The sequence below is a fragment of the Heliconius melpomene genome, chromosome 7, assembly GCF_056956725.1.
Source record: "Heliconius melpomene rosina isolate 202511_hmr_F chromosome 7, ASM5695672v1, whole genome shotgun sequence".
NCBI classification, from domain to species: domain Eukaryota; kingdom Metazoa; phylum Arthropoda; class Insecta; order Lepidoptera; family Nymphalidae; genus Heliconius; species Heliconius melpomene.
This window is the reverse complement of record NC_140395.1, coordinates 7,828,339-7,854,554: the sequence shown is the minus strand read 5'-3', so window position 1 is coordinate 7,854,554 and position 26,216 is coordinate 7,828,339. Positions and strand designations below refer to the sequence as shown.

Here is a 26,216-nt window from a genome sequence, read left to right as displayed (position 1 = left end):
TTTGATTGTATTTGACCTTTGAATTCCATCATAATTTAAGCTTATTAAAAGATTAAATTATCACAGATCTTACCAACTAATAAAAAAAAATTCAATTCTCTCTCAAAAAAAATCTTTATATTCGGTCCGGAACTCTAGACAAATTACACTTTATATGTAACATTAGCCCAACTAGATAAACAATATTTAATATTTTAACACAAATATTGAAGTATAATTTCGACCACAATCATTACTTGCAACCGCAAAAAACGACGGAATAGTTACTCGTAGGTGCATAAATACCAATAAAAAACAATATTGCAATATAAATTTTATTATCACAGTAACATTATCTATTTTGAGGTAATCTTCCAAAATACGAGTTCCTTAACGCGATCATACGTAAAATATTTAGGGAAGTCAAGAGGTAGTTGTTCCACAGCCCAGTTGGACTGAGTATTCACTTTGTCTAACAAAGCTAGGAATGTTTCGTAACAAGGCGCTACTGAGTCCATGTGCTCTATAGTGAAAACATAACGTTTTTCCAACACCATGTATAATGTCTTCGGGGGATTGGAATTGAGAATTTTTTGCACTGTCGATATAAATGCCGCTGTTACGTCGTCGTCGTAAATTACTGAAATTAATATTTACATTTGTAATTACCAAGTAATAATTATATATTTCACGTATTTATTGGATTTTAGGATAGGGACATAAGTCATAGTGACAACATCTTCACTGTCTGACAATAAAATTGAGAAAAACCCTTTTTAATGACCACAATGATAGCTGATATAAATTTATTTTATTTACTTTGTATATATTAAGCTCACGTGAATTTAAACGTTATATTATAGAGCATGTGTTTTATAATGGAAATCTTATGTTTTTTCAACATATTGTATAATGTCTTCGAAGTATTGTATAATGTTGCGGATCTAAATACGGATATTTAACGTAAAATTTCCCATTTTTAGGCTTTTTGGCAATTTTTTTAAGGTACTTAAAGAGAGAACCTAGTTTAAAACACCTGTTTTTGACTTGCACACAATTCGAGAAACTGTGTGTGTAGTGGCAGAACTAAACGTACACTCAGTCTACCAGAGCAGATAATTATTATTCCTCTAATTAGGGGCTGAACCCTTTACCATTGCGTTTGCAGTCACACTGCGCTGATATGAATATTTGTTAATAAAATAGAAATTCTTACCATCAGCAGCCATTATAATATCAGCTTCTTTTATTTCACGCGATAATAATGGATTCCAGTCAATATTAGTAAAATCTAATGGCATCACTTTAAATTGGGACTTTATTAACTTAGAATTATATTTTGTATTTAATTTAATAAGATCTAAAATACCTCCTATATCTATGTCTGAAATAAAAATAAATTTATTTAGAAAATTATTAAAGTATTATTGTAAAATGAATGAGATATCAACCAAAAATATTTTAAGTAAAGTTTTCTTGGGTTATCTTGAGGTTCTGATTTCGAAATCTTATCGAATTTTTGTGTGTAAATATTTTTTAACTTCTTTCACCTTCTCTTCTCATTTCTCACTTTCTGCCTAATTTTAAGCTGAACTTAACACAAATAAAAATATTTCATTCCCTCGATTGGGAGTCAAACCTACAACCGTGGTGTTTATGGTGAGATAATATATTCACTCTACTGTATACATAAATGTAAAATAACAATAAGAAACTTAATTAATGTTAAGATTAAATAAGTAACAAACTTGTATAGGCTTCGCTTAACCTTAGAGCAGCTAGTTAGAATAAACACCATATACCTGTGCATATAACTTTCTTTGCATACATTGCAGCTACAAAACTAGTCAACCCAGTTCCAGCTCCAAGTTCTAGAATAGTTTTACCAGCAAGTTGTCCATTTTGCCCCAAATGTAAAAGTAAATCTCCTAATAAAAATGCTCCCCTCCATACTTGAAGGCCAACTAATGATATTTTTGTTTTAGAACTATGCTCTGAAATTATAATAAATGATGACATCTGTAATGATTTTTTACTTTCCCTGGAGCTTTGTTGTGAAATAAAGATAAAAAATATAGATAAATAGAGAAAATAGAGATAAAAAGCAATATTATCAATTATATATTGTCAACACATCATTACAATTAATCATTTCATATTTCATTTTCATTTCATAATCGTTCATTCATATTTATTTTCAATTTTAATACTGCTTAAAAGAAAAAAAAAGCAAATTGTGTACCTATTTTTATAATTTCCTTTTGCGGCCTTACAACATCTAAATCATTATCCTTATCAAATTTAGCTTTGTTCCTTGCTTTAGGTAGTAAAAACGGGAATTCTGATATGACATCTAAAATTAATATGTAGCAATATATCATTTTCTTTCAAAAATATTTAAAATTAGAGAAATCATGCAATAGTAACAGTTAACTCACTTCCATCTTGACTTGGTGTTATTCCAGTTTTATAGTCATATTCTTCATATATTTCTGAGGTAACTGTGTACTCTGGCATCTGTAACAATTATTAAAGACTTAATATTTTTTAATTATTAAATCAAATACTTTTTATAATTTTTTATATAAAACTTTAGTAACTCAAAATAATAACTTTGATATGTGATATTTTTAAGATATTCTGAAATTAACATTTACTATATTGTAGTCTTAACTATGAAGAACGTGTTACAACTGGACTTCGGAAATGATTGAGAATAAAAATTGGATAGCTTCCAAATTTTAAAATTCTAAAATAAATTGTTTGATCTGCTAATATAAACGGCAGTAAAAGTAATGTAGTGTCACGAATGCTACGTATAATTTAAGAACGTACTATTTTCTTATAAATTTTATGAAACATTTACAATAAGTACTTATTTATAATAGTAGTCGTCTAAAGTGACGATATGTAAAAAATACCTTATAAGCATTTTCACTTAATGCTTTTCAATTAGATTATTACGCATAACTAACAAAAGATCATGATAAGTTTTAGGTCCTGTTTAATTACATATTTTTATATTCAACAGTTCGTAATGCTATATTATCGTGTCTTAATATGTACACATAAAAATCTAATTTGCGAATTGTTTTTAAGCATTTGTCAATGTCTATGTCAACTATGATCAAAATAAATTGTTGACAAATATACAGTTCTATCATCATAACAGTATCTGTAATATCTTCAGAAAAAATATATTTACATAAATTCATCTGTAATTTATTTCAAATCTTTAAATACAAAGATGAATATTACTCAAAATGTGTTTCCGTCCTTAATTGTAAAATCGATATGATTATTACAAGCAAGTTTATTTTTGTTGTTGTCATGATTAAGTGGATTGTGAAAAAAAAAACAAATCAACCAATCAGCGCCAAACACACGATCGACGCTGCCACGTCAAGTGAGACTGTCCAAGTGTGAATGAAGTGGCAGTTTCAGCATTTTGTTAGGGTTCGTCTTCCAAGTTGAATTATTAGTTGTAATAAGACCACCGGAACTTGAAGATGCGTGTCTTAATATTTTCGGTAGCGATAGCCCTTCTGGGTGCTGCGCTTGGAGACGAAATTCCATCAGAAGATAATGTACTTGTATTAAGTAAAGCCAATTTTGATTCTGTTGTTTCATCTTCAGACTTCGTGTTAGTAGAATTCTGTAAGTTTAAACTTTTCTTATTGTTAATATTGATTATTCCTTTTAATATTTTAATAGAAATTTAAGTATATGTGTATAAATAATGTCCACATGCGTTTATGCATTGCATTTGCAATAAAATATACCGGGCGGCATACAATTATTTTATGAATGTGTCTACGTCACAGATGCACCATGGTGTGGACACTGCAAATCGCTCGCACCAGAATACGCTAAAGCTGCTACTAAGTTGTTAGAAGAAGAATCTCCTATTAAGTTGGCTAAAGTTGACGCAACTCAAGAACAAGAACTCGCCGAATCCTACAAAGTCAAAGGTTATCCCACGCTGATCTTCTTCAAGAAGGGATCACCTATTGATTATTCTGGTAACTAAAATTTATTATTTATTATATAATGTTTTTCAACCATTTACTTTAAAAGTGGTGCGAGTCCTATCATAAAAATAATATATTTAAAAAAACTTTACAATTCACTATATAATTAATAAAATATCGAGTATGGCAATTATACAAAAATTATATATTTTGTCTTCAGTAAATACTTAATATGAAAGTAATGAATTAATAAAAATGTTAAAAAATATTACACAAATAGTCACATTTAAAATCAATGTAACACACTTTCCAATTTATCAATCTGTTTAATGATAAAATTTCATGTCAATTATTATTAAGTGTTATCAGCTTAGAAATTTAATTACTTGTTTATAAAATGATAAGTTCAATAGATTTTTAATTACTTTTTGTGGCAGTTTGTTGACTTAATGAATATTTTTAGCTTTACCCTGTTTTCCATATGTATTAGGATAGTCAGGGAATCTAGTGTTAAGACACTATTCTCTAACTTCATGTCAAATTTTTGATACTTTGCATGTTGAACTAAATTATTATTTTATATTAAATAGGTGGTAGACAGGCTGATGACATTGTCGCCTGGTTGAAAAAGAAGACTGGTCCACCAGCTCTTGAAGTCAGTTCAGCAGAACAGGCCAAGGAACTCATTGCTGCCAACAATGTCATCATCTTTGGTTTCTTCCCTGACCAAGACTCAGAAAAAGCTAAGGTCTTCCTTAATGCCGCTGGATTGGTAGATGACCAAGTATTTGCTATTGTATCTGATGAAAAGTTAGTTGAAGAACTAGAAGCTCAGGCTGAAGATGTTGTTCTGTTCAAAAACGTAAGTTTTTCTTGATAATTTTTAATTAAATTAATTATAGCTTGCCACAATTATAATTTAAAAGAGGTTAATGCTTAAGTCTTTTTGCCATAAATTAAAAAACTAATAGTTTATTACAGTAATTATAAGAATGAATATATAATAATGATTATTATGTTATTTCATTATAATTATTATATCATGATGCCATTATGGCTCAGCAGCACTGTGTCCGACTGTAGATGAGATAGTTAAATAGAGATAGTAGGAGCTGTTAGTTACAACTGTTAGTGCAGAATATATCTTGAATAAAAAAAATATGTCTATTTATACATACTTTAAATATATATGTTAAATTATACTTATCTCCATAACAATAGTTTGAAGACCCACGCAACAAGTATGAAGGTGAAGAGTTTTCCGAAGATGCTCTCAAATCATGGGTGTTTGTACAAAGCATGCCAACCATTGTGGAATTCTCACATGAAACTGCCTCCAAGATCTTTGGCGGTCAAATCAAATATCATTTACTCTTGTTCCTGTCCAAGGTGAGTTTATGAATTATGCTTGAAGTATATGTATATTGTATTAAAATCTTTATTATTATATATTTTACTTATTCTTAAGTTACCACGAAATTAATTAGATTAACGGTTTTTTGTTAGGTTGAGTAATATTTAGTTTTTCTTGCTTATACATTTTTTGTTTTAGCTAAATATACATTTTAAATCTATATATTAATGTAATTTACTTTGCGTTCGATAATAAAATACGTTATAATTGATTACGAATCAGTGAAGGCATAACGTCAGCATATGTAACGGTAAATTATAGAGTTGGTCGGAACCAATGTTATATTGATTGATATGGTAGTACTATAAACACATCTTATTATATTTTATATATGAACGCAAATAAGTTACGATTATCTACACTACATATACCGAATTGGAGTGTAATAAATATTCCTGTCCTTCCTCTATGAGGTCTTTGTTTTTAGAGAGTCCTCATGGAGCAAGGTTCCGTGTGTGACTGTAACGCGACTTGTGAGTTTGATTTTCACTCGGTGACAAAAAAAATTGGCTCCGCCGTTTTTGCCTTGGTACCAGAGCAAAGGATTTTCATTTCGGCGGAGTCTTAATACTAGGTTCCCTCTACCTACACCGGCGGTATACACCCTCGATTTATTTTTAAATATTCGTATATATAAAGATGTAGTGCGGCGTTGGGTTCTGCTAAGAATAAGTCGAAGCATTTTGCCGAAATTTAATAGAAATTGAATTTGAAATTTAAAAAGATAACATAATCTTTATCAATTCAACTGTTATTAATCAGTGAAAGTTACAAAATGCATGACATGTATGCATACATGAACGATTATATTTTGTTAAACTTTCATCGAATAGGTCACAATAGAAACTCGAATTCTCATGTTTTACGATCGTAATGGTAACCTCACTTTTACTATAGCATCGAGCTTTAGATTTCTGTATACGTCGACACATTTATAGGACTTCGATTCTAGGTCAAGTTAAACAGTTAACGTACGTTCATTACGGTATACTAGTTTAGTTTACTAACTAAAATAAATAAATATATATATATATATATATATATCGTCGTGAAGCACAGCGTGTGTCCTTAAACGCGACTGTTGTGGGTTCGATTACCTCTAGGGTGAATTAATTATTTAATATATTTCGTCGCCTTGGCAACAAGGCAAATGTCTTGGCGGTGTTGTTCTGCCTACTAGTAGTCGTCTGTCTACTAGTAATACCATGTCCAAAGGGAAAAGGGAATCTTTAAATATAAATATATATATTAAAACCTCAATTTTTGACGTTAAAACTTTTTTTGCAGCTTCTACATGTAGATAACAAGGTTGTCGACCTCGTAGTACAATGAACTCTTATTTTTTTTAAAGAAATATAATCCTTAATATATTTTGTAAAAAATGTTTTTCAAACACCAATATTTTTATATTAACGTTTACTATAACTATAGTACAAAACATATTTTGTATAAAGACATCATTTGTTTATCGTCCGGAGTTTTAGTTCGACACATCGTAAAATGTTTATTTTTACTATTTTTAATAGTTTTATATTATGAATATACAATTTTATGGTTCGACTAGAAAGTATACATATATTTTATGAGATAGATATAAAAAATCATAAGCATAGTTAACCCCACATTGGGAAAAAAATTAAGGCAAGTTACGGAAACCCACGCTGTAAAAATACTGCATAAATTAAGGTCATATAATAATACTAAATCAAGAATAGCCACGAACGCTATAAAATCTGCGAATTTGGAGTAAAACAACCAATAAAAATTAACAATAATAATCTTAGGGTGGCACTTAGTGTTGAAAAATTAAATATCATAAATATTAGCAAGTTTGCGTACCTGTTAGGTTTCTTGTTGGTATAATTTCACATATTTTTTTCGTAATTATACAAAACTACTAGACTATACTATAATTAAAAAAACAGGTTTTGTAAGAAAAATAAAAATAAAAAACGTTATTCACAACTGCTTTACAACAACCACGTAGACTATATATAGATTTTATAATCAAAACGTCTTTACTATGAATACAAAGTAGGGTACAGTGTCTTACAAATAACTACCAACTAGTTATTTAATAATTATATACAACTACAAGCAACATTGTATAGTTGAATACAATAGGTATTCAAATATAGAATATATTATCCTTTCTTTTCATTTGTATATTAATATTTTGCTTACTATGATTTGTATAGAAAAATGGCGATTTCGAGAAGTACCTTGATGAGTTGAAACCAGTTGCCAAGAACTACCGTGACAAGATCATGTTTGTTGCCATCGACACTGATGAAGACGACCACCAGAGGTTTATATATAGTTTTATTAAATTTAACTTAGCTGTATACTTTTTCAATTTTTTTAACTTTGCTATTTTTTCTACAACTTAGCGACGTTTTTTATATTTTTTTATTAGATTTGTCTATCTTGTAAATCTTACAAAGTAAATTTTTGTAACAGTTTTTTTTGACTTAACCCTCTTCATACGGTCCGTTTTGCCTCATGACTTTTTCTATAATATAATATTGAACCTGATGAATTCTTGATAGGAAGATCAAGATAAATATAAAACCATTTGACTTAAATATTTTCAAAAACGTAAACAAATTTGAACGTAGCGGGAGAAGAAACTGCGTGTGTTGAAATTTTTTTTTTACAGTGACATACAGCTTTTTAATGTTTACTGTTTCCACAGAATCTTAGAATTCTTCGGCATGAAGAAGGATGAGGTGCCATCAGCCCGTCTTATCGCCTTGGAACAAGACATGGCCAAATACAAGCCCGCCAGCAACGAGCTCAGCGCTAACTCTATTGAAGTGAGTAGAAAATATATTAGTAACTAGCCTTAATTGCGGGTTCGACCGCGTGGTTAAAGGGAAATAACTAGGAGTACACACAGGATAAATTTGAAGAGCCTGAGATAACTTTGGTTATAACAAAATGTTTAAAATACCCTATAGGCTTCCTGGTTAATTAAAAATATTTATTTGAGAAATATAAATCTATAAAATAAATAGTTCTATACGTCTTTTAAAATTTATGGTTATAACCTAAAATTAAACACAATTTAACACTGACCATTTTATCATTTATTTTAATGCTAAAGTTTCTTCAAATATCGAAGTTCGCGGTAGATATCTCAGATTTGATTTGAAGATTCTTTTCAATTTTTGTTATTTTCTCCGTGAGTTAACAAGAAAGAGGCCAAGAGTCGTCGCCGTACTGTAACTCTTAGTGACCAGTCACTTTGTTCTAAATTCTGTTTATCGTTTGATCAATCAAAGGATATTAAGTATAAGTCATTCTACGCGGTATGAGCACAACCATCAGGACTAATGCAATAATCCTTTATAATTAATGTCGTGACCTTTTATAAAGTGGCCGATATGGAAATAACTAATTACTTATTCTCTTGCAATCCTTGACGTAGCAATATTAGAAGAACGTATTAAGTTACATATAAACTGTCATTAAGATACGGCATTTTATTTTATCCATATTTTTCATTATAACCTTATGTATATTAGAGTGTTTTTGTTATGATATTGTTGACAAAGCTGAAGCACAATTTGCATAACTTTTAAATTAAAATTCGCGAGATTTACATTACAAAAAAACAACCTTGGCTTTGACCTTTTGTACTTGGTCTTGAAAAATTTATGTTATATCGATTCAAAGCTTTTAAATTAATTTATATAAAATAGAGGAAATAATTTTTATTTTGTCTTTATATTCCGTTCTAATTTTGCTAGAAAAACCTTACTTACAAACAAAAAACTGTAGAATGTTATTTTATTGTCGAGACTACTTACATATTTCTATAATACTCATGTCGCATATTTATTTTTACTAATAAAGTCATTTATCAGTATTCCAGTCCAAAGGAATGATATTTAGTATTTTATAGCTAGCTGTTTATCTAAATAGATTTTTTTATTTATTATCAGTACTCACTTTGTCAATTATTATAATATTAATTGTAAAAATCTGCCATTTTTGGCGATTATCCTTACTTGGTTTTTAGGAAACGGAGTGTCTTAACACTAGGTTCCCAGGTTCCCTTTGCTTGCCCTGCTATGTGGCAGTTACAGCGTGAAGCTGTAAAAAAATGTTACAATTAATTACGCAAGATCAGCAGTTAGTACAATTGGGGGCCGTTGTTATCACGGAATAATTATTATTAATTATTAAACTAATATACCATTACGAAGTGCTTGCGATAACGTCAAAGTACTAGTAATGTGCGTTATCGTAACGTAAATTAGTTGACGCGGTCTTTTAATGTGTTACGCTTTTAATTGAGGAATAATTGTCATTAGATTTGCCATTAGGCTCTCATAGCTATACGTTTTATAGGAAAAACTAGACATGTGTTTTTAATTTGTGAAGTCCAATTAAAAGTGGACCTTTCTTTCTTTCTGATTCTCTTAACTCATTTTTTAATATATAAAAAAAAATGTTACCTCATTATTTAGGACCTATCCATAAGGCCTTTTATAATATTGCATACTGCCATATTACGATAGTTTACAATTAAAAGTACAATCTTACTATTAATATTATAAATGTAAAAACAATATTGTGAAGATGGATATTTATACTACATTCACACAAAAGCTACTGAACGGATTTAAATAATTTTTACAGTAAAATCTTACATACAAGAATAACTGATAGATTACAGTTTATGTGGAAAATGTGTATATTTTAGATATAATTGTTTAAGCCAGCGATGCCACATTTGGGTTATAAACTACAATAATAAAAATCATTTATTTTTCATAGGAATTCGTACAATCCTTCTTCGCCGGCAGCCTGAAACAGCATCTCCTCAGTGAAGACTTACCCGAGGACTGGTCCGCCAACCCCGTCAAAGTACTCGTTGCCTCAAACTTCGACGAAGTAGTCTTCGATAACTCCAAGAAGGTCCTCGTTGAATTCTACGCTCCATGGTGAGTGTTATTAATTTTTTAGTAGCCTTTGTTAGCTTCAAGTCTAGACTAAAAAACTAAAAGAAAAACACGAAGTTTACAATTTATCTAAAATCAACCAGTTAGAAAATTTTGCAATGTTGTAAGTCAGTTTTGATGATGCGACTGATTTTCTTGAAAATATGCACACGTGTTCGAATCCAATGATAGCAAAAAAACTCATAACACGAACCTTATTATTTATGTCATTTCAATATATATGGTATAAGTTTAAAAATAAGATATATAATTCTTTGACAAAAGAATAATATTAAAATTATTTTAGTATGTCATCATTTTTTTTTGTAAAAGGTTGTCCGTTATTCTAGATACTTCGAAAAATTATTCACTTCATTAAACATGAAAATAATTCAATAACTCAGTTTACGCAATAAGTACACAGAATTTCACTCGACATTCATTAATATATCTTATTATAATGATAATGAATAATAAGAAATTATACAAGTGTTTACAATTATGCAAATATTTATACAAGTGTAGTTCAAAAGAGATTCGTTAAGACGCGTTCAATGGTTCGTAATTAATTGTTTTCTCGTTGCTCAACGCTACACGGCCATTATGTCAATACTGTATTGTCGTGTTGCTAAGTTGATTCTCTTGAATAAACAATACTAAAAGTCTTATTATGTAATTGTCTGTCATATTATGTAGAATATATAGTACGGTCGGTACGGATTGGCCGCCCTGAAGTTGTAGATGGTTGCGCAGATTTGATTTTAGATTTTTTCCAACTTTTGATTATTTGCTTTATGAATGGACATTGCAAATGTTCAGAAAGCCTAAATTCACGGCGGCGGTATGTCGTATGTATGTACATAATACGATTATGTACTGCACAATCTTTTTATGATATAATGTTATATGTACCGGACATTTCAATGGAAGTTATTTTTAGTTCAGACTTGTCAATTTTTTATGATAATAATTTGTTGGACTAAAATTCGTATTTTTTTGTAATTAAATGTTATTTATTATCCTTAGTGTATATGACGATTTGATTGCTGAGTCGAAATAAAAATTATTTTAGCCTAATAGTAAAATAATGATTAGCTTTTCATATAAAACTACAGGTAAGTTACAATTTACTAAGAAAAGAATAAAATAATATAATAATTACATTTCTCTTTTATGAAATATACCTACAATAACAGTTTTTTCCCATTTAATAAATAATAATTTATAGTGATAAACATACAGAAATATTTACAATTTAATTCCCCAGGTGCGGACATTGCAAACAGTTAGTTCCTATCTACGACAAGTTGGGAGAACACTTTGAGAAGGACGATGACGTCGTCATCGCCAAGATCGACGCCACCGCCAATGAACTTGAACACACTAAGATCACTTCGTTCCCTACCATTAAACTGTACACTAAGGACAATCAGGTACGTTATTTATTTATAACGTTTATTTAACTGGAATAATATTTTAAAAGTTATCAAAGAGGAGAAGGAGATAAAAAATATCACAATAATTGGGCAGGGGCGTGGGGAACACAACGTCTTTTAACAATAGCTTCCCTCTGCCTAGGTGTGCGGGGGAAAAGCGCGAAAATGCTGTTAGATATGCATTGATTTCATATTATATTATATGTAATTTGTAATTGTTTTTATTATAGGTGCGTGAATATAATGGTGAAAGGACGCTGGCCGGCCTCACTAAGTTTGTGGAGACAGAATCCGAGGGAGCCGAACCTGTGCCTTCTGTGGTAAGATATAATTACTACATTAATATTTACTTAGGGCTCCTTCTGCCTACCCTGCTATATTCAGGATACAGATAAAACAATGTTAATAAAATGAGAATAACTTAATTGTTGTACTTTGTAATTATAATCATAAATCATTTTGCAGAGCGAGGAGGACGAAGAGGACGACGCCGCGCCAAGGGACGAATTATAAGCGCCCAAATCTTCCATAGCATAGTACTAGATATAATTATTAATAATTAATTATGTCGTTTCACACTGCAGACTAAATACGAGACATTGACACGTCCCTTTGTCTCCAGTGTGAGACTTTTATAATCAGTGCATTTCTCGCTCGACTGTTTTTTTTATAATTTTGTTAAGGTTGTTGATTTCAATATGTGTAATATTTTTTTATTTGTTCCATCGTAATTTAACAGTTGATGTCTATTTTTTTTTTATTCTGGGGCATTACGTTAAAGCTTTGATATTTCCTGAAATACTCCTTTTGTCGGCTGTCTTATGAATTTCAAATCATAATGGAAATTAATTTATTAATAATGGAAAAGCGCATAATTTATTATGTAACAGCAGCATAACTAGAATGTGTATGTGTAAGTGTATTTATAATTTCTGTATCATAATGGCGTTTAGTTCACATTCCCGTTGAATTCGAACAATCGTATAGTTGTCGCTAGATGTTATTTTTTTACGTTTTTTTAAACTTGTTACGTAATTTCTATGTATTTCATCACAACAAATATTTTTAAGACGGTTGTTGTACCAGTTTCTTTATATTTTTTAATGGTTTTTATTATTTTGTTTAAATTGATATTGGTGCTTCAGATTGGGATCATCTATTTTCTTATCTTAATGTGACGTGTTCATTGTACATGTACATATTTTCTATTTGCCAAAACCCACTTGTATCTGTTGTAGATACAGAAATTAATAAATAAATATATTATACAATTGAACGTGTTTTTTTTTATTTTGGAAACCTATTATTATTATTATTGAATTATAAAAATTATTGACCAGATAATTTCTAAACCTTGAATGAACTTTTTTTAAAAGTTAACTTTTTAAAAATACAAAAATTTGAAGGTAGCGTAATTTTTGTTTTCTAAAAAGCATTTTTCTCTCCTAAGTGAGGAATAACACTAAAAATGTAACAAAATATTTAACAACATCAGTTTTATTCAATGGTCATTCTTTGTATTCTTTTTAAATAACACAAAAAAGCTATAAAATATGAAATTCTACTAGATCGCTTCAATCTTACAATTTTTACAAAACTAAACCAAAACTTACAATTGTAATTAGGTTTCAAAAGAAATAATATTTATTAATTTGTTTTTTTTACACTTATATACCTGTGTGGCCCAGGTAGACTAGGGGCCCACAGAAGATTCACGGGGTCTAACGGGTACATTGATTTTTGGATAAACTCACTTTTTTTAAACTTATTCGTCGTTGAAACTCTGCTCATCCTGCCGTCGCTCTAAATTTACATTTCGCAATCTTCATATTATTGTCGAGTTTTGACAATATGATAGGATCAGCATGAGGGAAAATACCTCTGCTCTAGACTATTGGTCAAATGAATTATGACTTACTTCAGACAAATTATATACAACAGAATCCTTACTACTTTACACAAGGTTTAATATAAATAAAAGATTTATTATGGCATTTCAATTTATTCTTAGTTACAACGATTAAACATAAAATAACTCTTTAAAATTAATAACATTAAGCTTGTTCCATATAAATTATCACATAACACCCAATGATTATATTGAGACATGGAATGGTCAAAATTTAAATGAGCCGTGACTACTTTAGGTGAAACTATCTTAGAAAAGACATATTGTTAAATTTCATATTAAATTTGTATGAAGCAGGAAATTAATCTACGTTATTATTCAAATGTTAGGTCTTAGTCTTGTTATATAAAAACTTTTATGTGAAATACCAATATTAAAATTCTTTTATTGAAATATCGTTATTAACACTTTTCCCCATATACAATGTTAATACACTCCACTGCTTCCTCACTTTCCAGCTTATTTTCGAGACATTATGTGTTGAGTGCCGGGTTAAGGGGGGTAGGGGATAGATAAAAATAATTTAAATAAGTCCTTTCTCCGACTGTGAATCGAACCCAGTACTATTGCGTTTACAGTCAGAGGTCATAAAGGCCCTCAGAACTGTCCTACGAGGACCTAAGATTAAGCTAATTGGCTAATATAGCTAAGTGTGTGAATAGCAACTCGAAATTGGTATATACCAATGTATAATGTAAATTTTGTGCTTTTATCGAACTAAAACAACTTTGTGGTGTTTAAAATAAAATAAAAAAAACAATGCTTTTTAGAAATTACACTATAATAAGCGGTCTACTTTGGTATATTTATGTTTATTGTATGAGATTAAGGTAACACGAAGGTAAGGTAAAATGTCTACGGCTTACGACAGGCGTTATAGTAGCTATAGAGGCGGGCGATTAATATTAAGATTAACACTAAATAATAATTATTTAACAAAACCATTTAAAATTATAGATTAAAAAAGAATTTCATGATCTTATGATAATTTATAAGTGGTGTAAGATAATTAAACAAATAATTTGCACATTAAAACGATGTAATAATAATAATATACAAAAAATATGTGTTTATCACATAAGTTCTTTAATTTCATTTATTATATCGTCACATATATGGAGCATTCATTTTGTTATAGTATAACATATTGTATAATACATAAACAACTAGCGATTTCTAGTCGTCATCAAAGTAATAAAAGTATATATTTTAATTACATTGAAATACTCGTTTATAAACAAACGGTCTCTATAAATGCTCTCTCGGTCATATTTATACAATACAATACAATATTATACATGATTATAATAAATATAAAAAAATATTAATCCTATAAACGTGTTTAGTGTAAAAACACAAATACATAATGTAACGTTCTAAGGATGATCAATCTTACGAATCTCAAATGCGTTTTTAAATACAAGATTTTAATAAATAATGATGTTACAGATACTTATGACCTAATCTAATTTTTGTTTTTTTTTTATTTCATCATATGAATATTTTTATAAAAGCCAGGCACCATTCGGCATCAGTGCTATTGTAGTGTTGTATTATCTACAAAAAGTAGATTATCGTTTAAGATTCGATGTGAAAAACAACTTAAATGTTTATCTTCCTTCCTGGAGTAATGTAAAATGATAAAAAAATAATTTTCGAATAATCTATTGACCACTTAAATTCAAATTATTGTTACAATTTTAAAATCGGGTGATTTAATGTGTTAAATAAATTAATAAGTTTGTATTTGAATTTTACAAGAGGAAGTGAAATTGTCAAAATATATTTTTAATTTGCAGTTTATTTGACAATCTCGGTTCTGTTCTTTGATTTCTATATGCCAGTTGAGCACAAATCAATTTACCAATGATTTTACAATCTCATTTAATTTTATGGATATTGATTACATTTTATTTTTCATTGCAATTAGAGTCCCGAATAAATTAAATTATTATAAACAGAATTAATATACCTGCAATTAAAATTTCTCGATATACGTCATAATGTATGCTTATTTCTATTCACAATAATTAAGTAATACAAGTGAAATGTAAACAGTGGATATTACACAATCAAATGTTTAGATCCATTATAATACATTAAATAAGCAAAAATATATATACACATGAAATATAAATTTAAGGAGTTTATAAAGCAAGGTGACTATTCTCCCATCCTTGTTACAATATATTACAACAAGTAATAAAAAAATAATACATATTGTAAATATCCAATGAAATCTTACTATTATTTTTTATATCGACATAATTTCCATTTCGTTGAACATATTACTTTAATGGGGCCCAGACGAAAAAAAATCATCCTCCATTAAGTAGTAAACACTACCAATACTTCATTGCATTAATACAAACAAATAATTTAAAAAAACCGCCAGCTTGTCAAAAAGCATACACTATGACGTGACGCGCTACTAACATTACAGCGCGAACATGGTGTCCTCGTCCTTTTTAATTTGTCGCGGGCGGTTGGGGCCACTGGCGGCGGTCACGTTGGTAGTGGCGGCGGGCGGCAGGTCGGCGGCGGGCAGGCTGTCGGCGGCGGCGGCGCGCTCCGCCAAGAACTTGTCGAAGTCACTGCTCGTCACGCTCTCTTGTGCACCGTTAGCTTCGGAAGCGGCCTGGCAATTTAAAAAAATATATTATAAAAAAAATATGCTACTTATTTAAGGAATACTGACTGAACCTGTAGCGTATACTTTTTTTGTAATAAATTAACAAAGTGGTATTCGAAAAGTGGTATTTCCATTCCATTTTTAAATAGCATTTGACAGTTTTCACAGTTAAACATAATTTATAAGCTTATATTTATTATTTCCAACGAATGTTCTCCATACAATTTAAATAACTAATCTGTAAAAATATGTAAGTACATATTTTTTACAATAACATTTCTTAAAAATGTACAATAACATTTATTAAATATTTTTTTTACAAAAATGTGAGAAGCACTATAATTACAACGCATGATCTAATGTGATATTTAAAAGAATATATAAATAGCATGAGACGACACAAAAACTCAAGAACACAATAAACAAAAAAAAACCAATACAATATTGTGGGTAAAAACAAATCAAATAAAAAAAAATAAAAACAAATGTTCACCTTTTCTTGGGCTAACCAAGCCGAGATCTCATCGAACTCCCTCTGATCCATCCCAGTCGGCTACCGAACAACGAATAAACAAAAAACAAACATAAAACAAATGCACAAAAATAACACATAATTAAATTAAAATCATTTCTATCCTTATAAATTGTAACAGATATTTCAAAGTGTTATTCTGTACTAAGGATAGAAAAATGTTTTAGAAAACGTAATATTAATCCTACGATTAATACGAGTACACTGCTACCAGTGTACTGAAATTCATGTCTCTTGAAGGTTTTCCAATTCCAAGGATTGTCTCACTAGAAATATATATGAAGAATCTACTTAAAAGTATTTTACTTTAATAGCAACGGAGTTATTTAACGTTAGAAAAATTTTTCTATACTTCAACTGAATATCTTGGATCAAAAACAAACAGATGGGCAGTTTCATCATATAGGTGGTAAATTGAAGTTCATAAATATTTTCCAGGCGGTAAATGAAGAAAAGAAAAATGTATAATACAAAAAACTTTACAACTTTGATTTGACATTCAAAAAATGTTACTTTTTACCTATTTTTTGTATAATAAATATATTGTTAAAAAAATTTAACGTGTAAATATTCTTTCAAATTTAAACAATCAAGAGGCATAAGGATTATATAAGTGATATAAGAGTTAAGTTTAATGATATTGAAGGTAAGGGCGGGGGAGTGTCTAACAAATGACCATCTTTGACAAGGGCGAGGGAGGGGTCAAAATGTCATGAGTTTCACGTGACGTAATCTGTACCTATGACCTCTAAGTAAATAAGTATAGAATATTCACCAATGGCGTGTTCTGCGTGGGTCGGAGCGCGACTACGGCGGCGAGCCCCGCGTTGCGCTGCTCTTCTGAATTATCCGCGTAACTGCTGCCACTGGATTTTGATTCAAAATTATTAAAATGAGGCCGTAGTAGCACAGGGGCACAAGTGTGTAATTGTAAACATAACGGTGTGCATGTGCAAAAATATTTAAGTGTATTTTTATTTGGGTTAATAAAAAGGCTGGATGCTTATTTCTCTATAATGAATACATGATATTATATTGATATGTTTGACTAAACGTAACAAATATAGATTCAAATTATAATAACGGGAATAATTACATTTATAATATAAGTTTCTCCATTTATATAGTTTATTATAAAAAATAACTAATAACAACAACAAAACTGAAAGCATAATTAAATATTTCTCACCCAGTTTTAGTAGTTTCATACGTAACGTTGCGTGACTGCGCGAACATGTCGAACTCGTCCTTAGAGCTGCTTGGCGACTTGTCAACTTGTTCATCTTTCACTGCTAGAAATGTCATGACATGGTTATCCTCTATAGTCTATACAAATAAATACATATATCTATATATAATCTCTACAAAAATAAATACTTGTTTTTAACTTCACGCTGTATCCCGCATTTAACAGGGTATTTTTTTTTTGCAAACACTATTAGGTACTTACAAAGCTTCGCCACATCAGGAACGTCATCACTTAGATCGATCAGCGCGTCATCGTCTTTCTTTTTAGCTGAAACAATTTTATACCAATTAGTTATTTTTTTGTATAAGCTTCTATAATTATAATAATGTAAAAACTAACAATACGACTAGAGTTATTTTGTGCGCAATAGAAGTAACACCGAGACGTTTTACACTACAGTACGGTCGAAGAGTGGTGCTTGCCCTAAATCAGACCTCCAGAATTGGGCGGAACGGAGTGTCTTAACACTAGGTTTCCTATCCTACTGCTATGAAATATAATGATGCAGCGTTAAGCTAAAAAACTTACGTGAAGTAGTTCCGGGCACGCCCATAGCCGCTCCCAAAATGGCGGACGGCGTGGCGCCACCGGTCACGGCAATTCTGTAATAATATATTTTGTTGATTGAATATCACTTTTTTGTTATTATCACGTTGTTAAATCATTTTTTTGTATTACTTAAAAGTAAATTACTAAGAATTAGGATCACATACTACGTAATGGTAATTATTAGAAACACATGATTCCCGGAGTTACCTGAATACACTTATAGATAGGTGGTAGGTACATACATTTATAAGGCAAACATTATATTTAATTTGATAATTAAATATTACCTAAAAAAATTAATTCTATAGTCATACAAATTAAAAAATACACAACAACCCACCTATTATTAATAAACCGCGAATGTCTCAACAGCAGGTTATGCAGACGATCATTAACTAGAAGCAAGTCCGCCGTGAGAGGAGCATCGCCTGCCAATCGCGCCACTAGCTCTGCCACGCGAGTTTGCATTGCACGTAATGTATCTGCTAACTCCTGTATAGATAAAGCATAGAATATTATTACATAGTATCCCACAAAAAGAACTTAAATAAGTAAGTAAGTTCACTGTACCTATTGCAGGGTACTTTATGTAAATACATAAAGTTTTTAATTTAAACAAATTGCGATTTAAATAACACGACGCCAGACCAGGGAAGTGAGAAGAATTTTACATATTCTATTGGATCTGGTTTCTTGCAATAACTTATTTATATTGAACAATATAATATTTTTTATAAAAACAACTTTTTATGTGCCACATTTTTTTGTTTTTATTTTATTATTGTATTTTGAGTTCTTCAGAAAAGATAACACGGGAAAGGACTTAGTAACATTAAAATAAGGAATCGTATGAAATATTAACTAATTACTTAAAACATTAAAATCAAAATATCGATTTATATTTAAGACTAGCGGACCCGGACGCGGCTACGCCTGCTTGAAATATAAGAATGTAATTTCTATAGAAATATAATTTCAATCTAGATGAAATGCTAAAAGTGACTATTATATTTATTTTCATAAGGATGAATATCAAAATGACGCGGTAACGAACGCGGTCGCGTAGCGACGACGGTTGTTATTAACATGGCAGAATAAATTGCATGTCAAATTAGAAAGTATTTTAATTTATTAGTATATATGTGTCATGTAATGTTATATAGCCTATAGCACTTCTGAAGAATGCAGCTTTCATACAAAACAAAAACAAAGTAAATCGGGCCAGTAGATCCAGAGATCTTAGCGTTCAAACAAACAAACAAACAAACAAACTTTTCCGCTTTATTATATTAGTATAGATAATAAACAACATATTTGTAATTCCACTACTCTAAAATACTTTGTCATTTAAAAACAAATTAAAAAGTTCCTGTCATTTATTAATTCACATGACTCTCAATTTGCCACTTAGAATCTTTTCAAGAGTAGATTATCCCCACAAAATCCAATATTGCATACAAAAATAAAATCCTCTAGGTTGGTGCGCTGGTTTAAGTGATACAGCTGGGCAGTGAACTTGTCATGTCATTAAAATGCTTCATTTATCATATAGAGATTTATAAAGAGTAGTAATACCCGAAAAAAACAAATATTTGATACAAAATTAAAAAAAACACTAACGTCTAGCAACTCCAGGTCGGTGTCGTGGTGTTGGTGGTAGGGCTGCGCGGTAAGCTCCGTGAGCATGTCGTTCATGACCGTCATGTTGCCCTCCACGACGGACAGGTCCGCGCGCAGCTTGCTCGTTTGACTTTCGGACAGGCTCACCTGAGAACATTTGGATCTATTTTTAAGAGAAAAAAATAATAAAAATACACAAATATAATAGTATACATATTAAAATAAGTTTCATAAATGGACTTAACGCTACTTTCTGCAAGACAGTGCCTAATATTTAATTTTGTGTGTGAATTCGATACACTGCTTGTGGAGTGGCAGAAATCGACACTATCTTTGACCTACGTGGGAAAGTTGATCGAACCCAGTCATTACGTTTAATAGATCTTTATGTCAACTACCTATTTGTAAAATATAACTTTATCACAGAAATAATATTTAATCATTTGCCTTTTTATTACATATCTACATTTCAAATTAAATTATGGTATAAAAGTTTACTTTAATCAAAAATAATATATTTAATAAAGCAAAAATAGTAACATAAACAATAAATAAAGTCTAAGTTACCGTTCCGGTAATCTGTTCTTGCGTGGGGCGACTTGGTGAGTTCTGCGGTATGGCGGCGCGTTGCGGCGAACCTACTATCGGTTCTACACCATCAGGTACACTCTAAAAACATTGTAAATATTATTATTTTTTATTTTTATCAAGGCCGTCGTGTCGCAAACGTACTACTGTAAACGCAACAGTTGTGGGTTCGATTCCCATTCGGGGGAATGAAATATTTTCATTTTTTCGCTCGGGTCTCTGGTGTCCAGAGAAGTCGGCGAAGTAGTGTTTTAATGTTAACCGAGGTGTTCCCACATCACACACACAGCGTTTACAGTCAGACTCAGTGCGCCAGTACTACGTCAGCACTCTTTCCTTCTCCTTTTGAGAGTCTCATGGTTTTTGAGTAGAGTAAGCAGAGAGAGCTTATCTAGAGCCAATAAACTCCGGTGCTCGTTTTCGGCCCCATTTTAAGATGTATTGGGCGGAGAATGACGTCTATAAAAGCAGAATGATGATGGCTATGGAATTCACAACGATTGCAATTTGTTACACGACGGTGACCATGCTACGTGCCACAATGATGATACTGTTTCCTGTATCTGCAGCCTCGGACCGTTACTTCCGCAAGCGCGGCAGCGGTAGTCGAAAAAAAATAAAGAAGGAAGAAATAAAAAAAATAACAAACAATGCTTTTTTACATTTTTCGTCTTTTATTTCATTATAATAAAACACCAATTTCGATAGTCCGTCTTTTTAAAAACTATAGGAGGAATTTTCTCTATCTAAATAGACTGTGGGAACACCGAACTTAAAATATTTATCCATATGTATACAACATACATATTATTAGCTCACATGACATTAGTCATACATGCCTATATACCTGCGATAACGTCGGCGAATGTCTCATTACACCTAGTTCTAGTATTTAACACTATGATAAACGACAAGGACATAACGATTATATGAGCATACTACAATATATATGTTAGACAAAAAAGTAGAAAAGACAGAATAAAAAGAGAAACAAGTAAAACAGAGAGAATAAAAAGAGAGACGAGTAAAAAAAATTCTAAGTTTAAGATAAAGAAATTTTTAAAAACGTGATGGGCTATCAAACTCAATGTTGTATGGCAAATAAAAATGATATTTGACCATATTTGCCATAAAATACAATTGGTAAATAACTCTACGTAATATACACTTACTCGTTGCGGTGTAAATATGGGCGCCATTGCATCGAGGTCAGTCATAGGAAATTCAACACCTTTGGTGCGCAATTCGTTGTATACTTGACCAACTCCCTGAGAGCGAAATAAAAAAAAACATTACTTATAGACAAAATCAAATAATTTTAATCAACAAATAAAAAGTTTATTTATTTGTAATCAAATAATTTACTACCGGTTCAATCAGAACCTCAGATCTTAATATTTATGCATAAATAATCAAAATACATAACAAATGTATTTGTATACCTAACATAGTTCTTTTCTCCTTGAGATGTTATTACACAAAGCAGGTTATTATAATCTCGTTTGACATCTTGTTAGCATATTTTTGAAAAATCATCAAATATATTGAATTCAAAAATTTAAATTATAAAACGAAAATTGTATATTTAATAAAATAAAATAAAATGTGGTTTTTGAACAAAAGCAATAAATAAAACATTTTATTATAGGTATTAACGAGTTTGAGAAGCATAAATAGATTGTAGTCAGAACAATAGTTATTTATTAATAGTTGCATACTTTAACAATTGTATACAATGAATTTTCTACAATAGCGTTAACTGGCATTCTTAAGAAGTTTAATACTTAGATATATTTTTGTTTTTTATATACAAAATTTTATAACTAACTTTGGTGGTGATTTTATGATGAATTAATAAAAATATACCGAGCATTCACTTAAATGAAATATATCAAACTTATAAGCAATATATCAGATCTCTTTGAGATATGATTCATTCACGATATTAATAATAACTTGATTGTATACATTATCATTACCAATTCGTCTGTATTGCCATTCGTTCAATTGATAAAAATATTATGTACGTTATTAAAAAAAACTGGAGAAGCGCGACTCCCGAGCGCAGCGTTAAGTTCCGCCACTCATTACGCAATGCCTCCAGAACAAGACAAAAAGCACATAATCCGTACCTTAAGTTAATTTGAAAATAATCTCTTAAAATTTTATAAACTAAATTAAATTCAACTTTATAGATCAGCAACAACAAATAACAGTATGTAGCAGTGGCAAATTAAATATTCCTTACTGAGGGTTGTCCTTTTTGCGTAAATTTGAAACATAGCGTGTTGAATGGCGGAAATTAACGCCCCAATCTGTTTTCACGAGGGCGGGGAAACGAAAGTAATTCATTGCCCCGTGCAGGAATCGAACTTAAAAACGCATGCCTACTACTGCGCCACAATGGCCGCCAAAATAAATGTTAATCGATTATCAAAGCAATGACCACATAAGAGATAGCTTGAAAGTCGCATCTATATCTGATAAGCCGCCAGAATCAAAGTTCAGATAATATGGATACGTAATGCGATAATCAGGCTATTAGGTTGTGACCAAATACCTGACTATAGCCACAAGAACAGGGGTTGGGATACCCTCAGAACATGGAACTACCTGTTTGGCAAGTGGTTCAAAAGACGAGAGGCATCCCATTATAAGGAAAGCAGATGCCATTTAACATGACAAGGCAAAAACAAGGAAGGATAATATTATTTACTAACAGTATTCACGTGTATTTATTAAAAAGCAATCTTTTGAGCTAGTGTAAAGCAGTGTTAGTTTAACATAATGACAATGATCCATTTTTGGTGCTCGTTAAGACACGCGGTAACCGCCCGGTTGCACAATCGCGCTGTTTGGAACCGCAAAATTGTATTATGTCTTCACATAGCTGCGGTTAATAGACTCGTAGTTGCGATCGTGTACGATCACTACATATAAGACCTGCGCGATTTTCAAACCGCGCGATTTCCGCCTTCTTTGAACGTCGGTTTATTGTCACATAAACAAATGACTTTTTTAAGGATGGATACATTCTTAAAATAAGCTTTATTATAAGTATAATTTCAGTCTTAAAGATAGTATTGTATTTTTTTTCTAAGGTACTTACAATTAAGGAACTTATTATTAAAAAAAACTTACTTGTAATTCAGGTTGGTTTTGGAAAGCATCGGCCCAGCATTGAATGAGACTAAGAACTTTTTCCTGCACCACAGTTGGTGGATCATTTTTAGGTCCAATAAGTTTCACCTACAAAAATACCAATAAAATATTCTTTGTTTATTTAAGCTTCATATATAGAGCAGCTTAGGTAGAAGGAACCTAGTGTTATGATACTGTATTCCCCATGCACCACTTTGCCTTCTTACCAGATCAAGGGAAAAAATAATGAATTATCTAAGTGGGAATCAAACCCACAATTATTGCATTAACAATTTGACACTATGTTGCTGCACTACAACGGCCAAACTAAATTTAATCAATAACATATTATGAAATATAATATTTTATCAACACTAACTTTGATTTAACTATGTATAATTAAATATAAGATAATATTTATTGTATTTGTATCTCCAGTAGTAATTTACATATGTAACACAGTTACAAATATAGTACCTTGGATAAAATACAAATTTTATTGCAAGTTAAAAAGAACATTTTAAGAGTAAAACAAATTTAATATTGATATGCAAATGTTACAATAAAGTTGTTTCAGTAATTATACTAAGTTATTCAGATTAATTTTAAAACATGACATCATTACAAATACAAAATATCTGTTTAATAATTACTACAAATTAGCAGTCAGGAATAATATGAAATATTTTTTTTATTTTCACCATCCTTTTTTTGTTTTTTTGCCTTCTCGTTTGTATTGTGACATAGCCGAGTGAGCAGAGGCCATCTACAGTTAAGACACACTGCTCCCTACTTTCTTAAATAAATCATACCCACTTCAGGAATCAAAACTACAACCTTTACAATCAGATACTGTGACACAACACAGTTTTTGTTCTGTATATATACAATAAAATAACCTATAATCCTTATTTCAGGAATACTCGAACTCTGTGAATGTACTACTTTGATCTAGTGTAAATGAACCTTTATCAGATAAAATGACATTTGAAACTGATAATTTCTATGAGAAAAATGTATACACATATATAGACTAAACATATAAAAGCTAATATTTAGAATAGTAAATGTTAAACATTTACTTAGGTACTTCATAAAACTTTAAGCATTTCACCTGGATTTACAAACCTGTTAATAAACAAACAAGTAAAATAAAAATGTTATTTATAATAAACAATCAAGATACATCTATACTATTACAATATAAAATTTGTTATATTTTTTTGTTTCTAGTATATTTTCAACATATTTAAGCATTGTAATGTAATTATGAAAGTAATTAAATTAGGAAGAATTTAATGAATAAAGTGCCTTACCAGTTCTGATATGAACTCTTTGTTGCAGACTAATACATGGAAGCTCTTTCCACAATTTTTAACACAGGTTTCTAGAACAGTTAGAGTATACATAACTACAGTGTAGTTTTTTCCAGCACTCTGAGTCAGCCTTTTTCTTATGGCCTTTATGGCATCCTTAGGTCCATCAGTACTACTATTGATAATATCACATATTTCCATGTTAAGACCCCAATTTTCTGACGGTAATGAACCATCTGTAGCTTGTTCTGGAACATTGTCCGCATATTATTCACACCATGAATAAAATGATTCAAGATCAACAATTTAATTAACAGCCTAACACAGTTTATTGTAAAGACAATTAATCACACCGAGCAATGAAATTTATTGTATTGTAAATTCCCCGATGACAAAGAGAAATTTTTAACTCTTAGTGCGCAACAAAAACGAAAGCAAATTTTAGTTACGATATTGCGACATTACTTATTGAAACGTTTATTGAGTGTGAGATTATAATTTACCTATTTTTTGACCAACCGGCGTAGCAAAAGGATTCCCTACTCCAAAAAACGACATTTTTGTAAAATAATCCTATTATAAATAAATAATTTTACAGATTTCACTTGTCACTCAACAGACGTAGAATAACATAGTCTGTGAAAATTATATGCTGTCAAAATTCACAAGTCAAAACATATAGTTCTTTTTACGCAGCATAAAAAATTATAAATGTAATATACAAGGTACACAATCATGTACACATGCACATACCGTAAATTGGGATCTGTAGAACCAATTATCGACTTTAAGTTACATTTTTACAATGTTACCTAAAATTGTCTTTAGAAATAAAATAATTGATATTGGAATACGAGTTATAATTTATTTTACAATTACTAATCATAAAATACAAAAATATGTAAGTCGTTTCTATTTAGACCTATAATTT

The 26,216-nt window shown here is 30.4% G+C and overlaps 3 protein-coding genes across 7 annotated transcripts; 1 reads left to right on the top strand and 2 right to left on the bottom strand.

Annotated features, from left to right (window-relative positions):
- Positions 1 to 300: 300 nt before the first annotated feature.
- On the bottom strand, positions 301 to 3,116 carry LOC146537583 (methyltransferase-like protein 22). Of its 4 annotated transcripts, none has more exons than XM_085188083.1 (6): positions 2,901 to 3,116; positions 2,418 to 2,496; positions 2,222 to 2,332; positions 1,782 to 1,973; positions 1,196 to 1,363; positions 301 to 619 (listed from the first exon to the last, which is right to left on the bottom strand). In XM_085188083.1, the coding sequence occupies exons 2-6, from the start codon at positions 2,494 to 2,496 to the stop codon at positions 336 to 338; spliced, it is 834 nt and encodes a 277-aa protein (XP_085044209.1). In that variant the 5' UTR covers positions 2,901 to 3,116; the 3' UTR covers positions 301 to 335. The 4 variants fall into 4 exon arrangements, with proteins under 4 accessions (XP_085044209.1, XP_085044211.1, XP_085044212.1 ...); XM_085188085.1 differs by lacking the exon at positions 2,901 to 3,116 and adding an exon at positions 2,593 to 2,651; XM_085188086.1 differs by lacking the exon at positions 2,222 to 2,332 and having other exon boundaries at positions 2,901 to 3,042.
- Positions 3,117 to 3,359: 243 nt separating this feature from the next.
- Pdi (protein disulfide isomerase) lies at positions 3,360 to 13,025 on the top strand. The gene is made up of 10 exons (XM_085188082.1): positions 3,360 to 3,636; positions 3,804 to 4,001; positions 4,541 to 4,812; positions 5,172 to 5,339; positions 7,563 to 7,672; positions 8,060 to 8,180; positions 10,150 to 10,316; positions 11,581 to 11,746; positions 11,980 to 12,069; positions 12,215 to 13,025. The coding sequence occupies exons 1-10, from the start codon at positions 3,489 to 3,491 to the stop codon at positions 12,260 to 12,262; spliced, it is 1,488 nt and encodes a 495-aa protein (XP_085044208.1). The 5' UTR covers positions 3,360 to 3,488; the 3' UTR covers positions 12,263 to 13,025.
- Positions 13,026 to 13,731: 706 nt separating this feature from the next.
- LOC146537581 (TOM1-like protein 2) lies at positions 13,732 to 25,948 on the bottom strand. Of its 2 annotated transcripts, XM_085188080.1 has the most exons (13): positions 25,789 to 25,948; positions 25,286 to 25,533; positions 23,970 to 24,077; positions 22,001 to 22,096; positions 20,808 to 20,909; positions 20,241 to 20,387; positions 18,961 to 19,112; positions 18,600 to 18,673; positions 18,273 to 18,338; positions 18,012 to 18,114; positions 17,598 to 17,688; positions 16,784 to 16,843; positions 13,732 to 16,296 (listed from the first exon to the last, which is right to left on the bottom strand). In XM_085188080.1, the coding sequence occupies exons 1-13, from the start codon at positions 25,841 to 25,843 to the stop codon at positions 16,096 to 16,098; spliced, it is 1,503 nt and encodes a 500-aa protein (XP_085044206.1). In that variant the 5' UTR covers positions 25,844 to 25,948; the 3' UTR covers positions 13,732 to 16,095. The 2 variants fall into 2 exon arrangements, with proteins under 2 accessions (XP_085044206.1, XP_085044207.1); XM_085188081.1 differs by lacking the exon at positions 16,784 to 16,843.
- Positions 25,949 to 26,216: the final 268 nt, after the last annotated feature.

Bases quoted from the DNA above. Each gene is read 5' to 3' on its own strand.
- LOC146537583 (XM_085188083.1), bottom strand. From the start codon at position 2,496: ATGCCAGAGTACACAGTTACCTCAGAAATATATGAAGAATATGACTAT. The intron at 1,974-2,221 runs GTACACAATTTG...TTATAATTTCAG, and splicing joins AAAGGAAATTATAAAAATAG to AGCATAGTTCTAAAACAAAA. The intron at 1,364-1,781 runs GTATATGGTGTT...TTTTTATTTCAG, and splicing joins AAAGAAAGTTATATGCACAG to ACATAGATATAGGAGGTATT.
- LOC146537581 (XM_085188080.1), bottom strand. From the start codon at position 25,843: ATGTCGTTTTTTGGAGTAGGGAATCCTTTTGCTACGCCGGTTGGTCAA. The intron at 22,097-23,969 runs GTAAGTTTTTTT...TTTCGCTCTCAG, and splicing joins AAAACCAACCTGAATTACAA to GGAGTTGGTCAAGTATACAA. The intron at 16,297-16,783 runs GTGAACATTTGT...TTAAATTGCCAG, and splicing joins CTTGGTTAGCCCAAGAAAAG to GCCGCTTCCGAAGCTAACGG.
- Pdi (XM_085188082.1), top strand. From the start codon at position 3,489: ATGCGTGTCTTAATATTTTCGGTAGCGATAGCCCTTCTGGGTGCTGCG. The intron at 3,637-3,803 runs GTAAGTTTAAAC...TCTACGTCACAG, and splicing joins CTTCGTGTTAGTAGAATTCT to ATGCACCATGGTGTGGACAC. The intron at 10,317-11,580 runs GTGAGTGTTATT...TTAATTCCCCAG, and splicing joins GTTGAATTCTACGCTCCATG to GTGCGGACATTGCAAACAGT.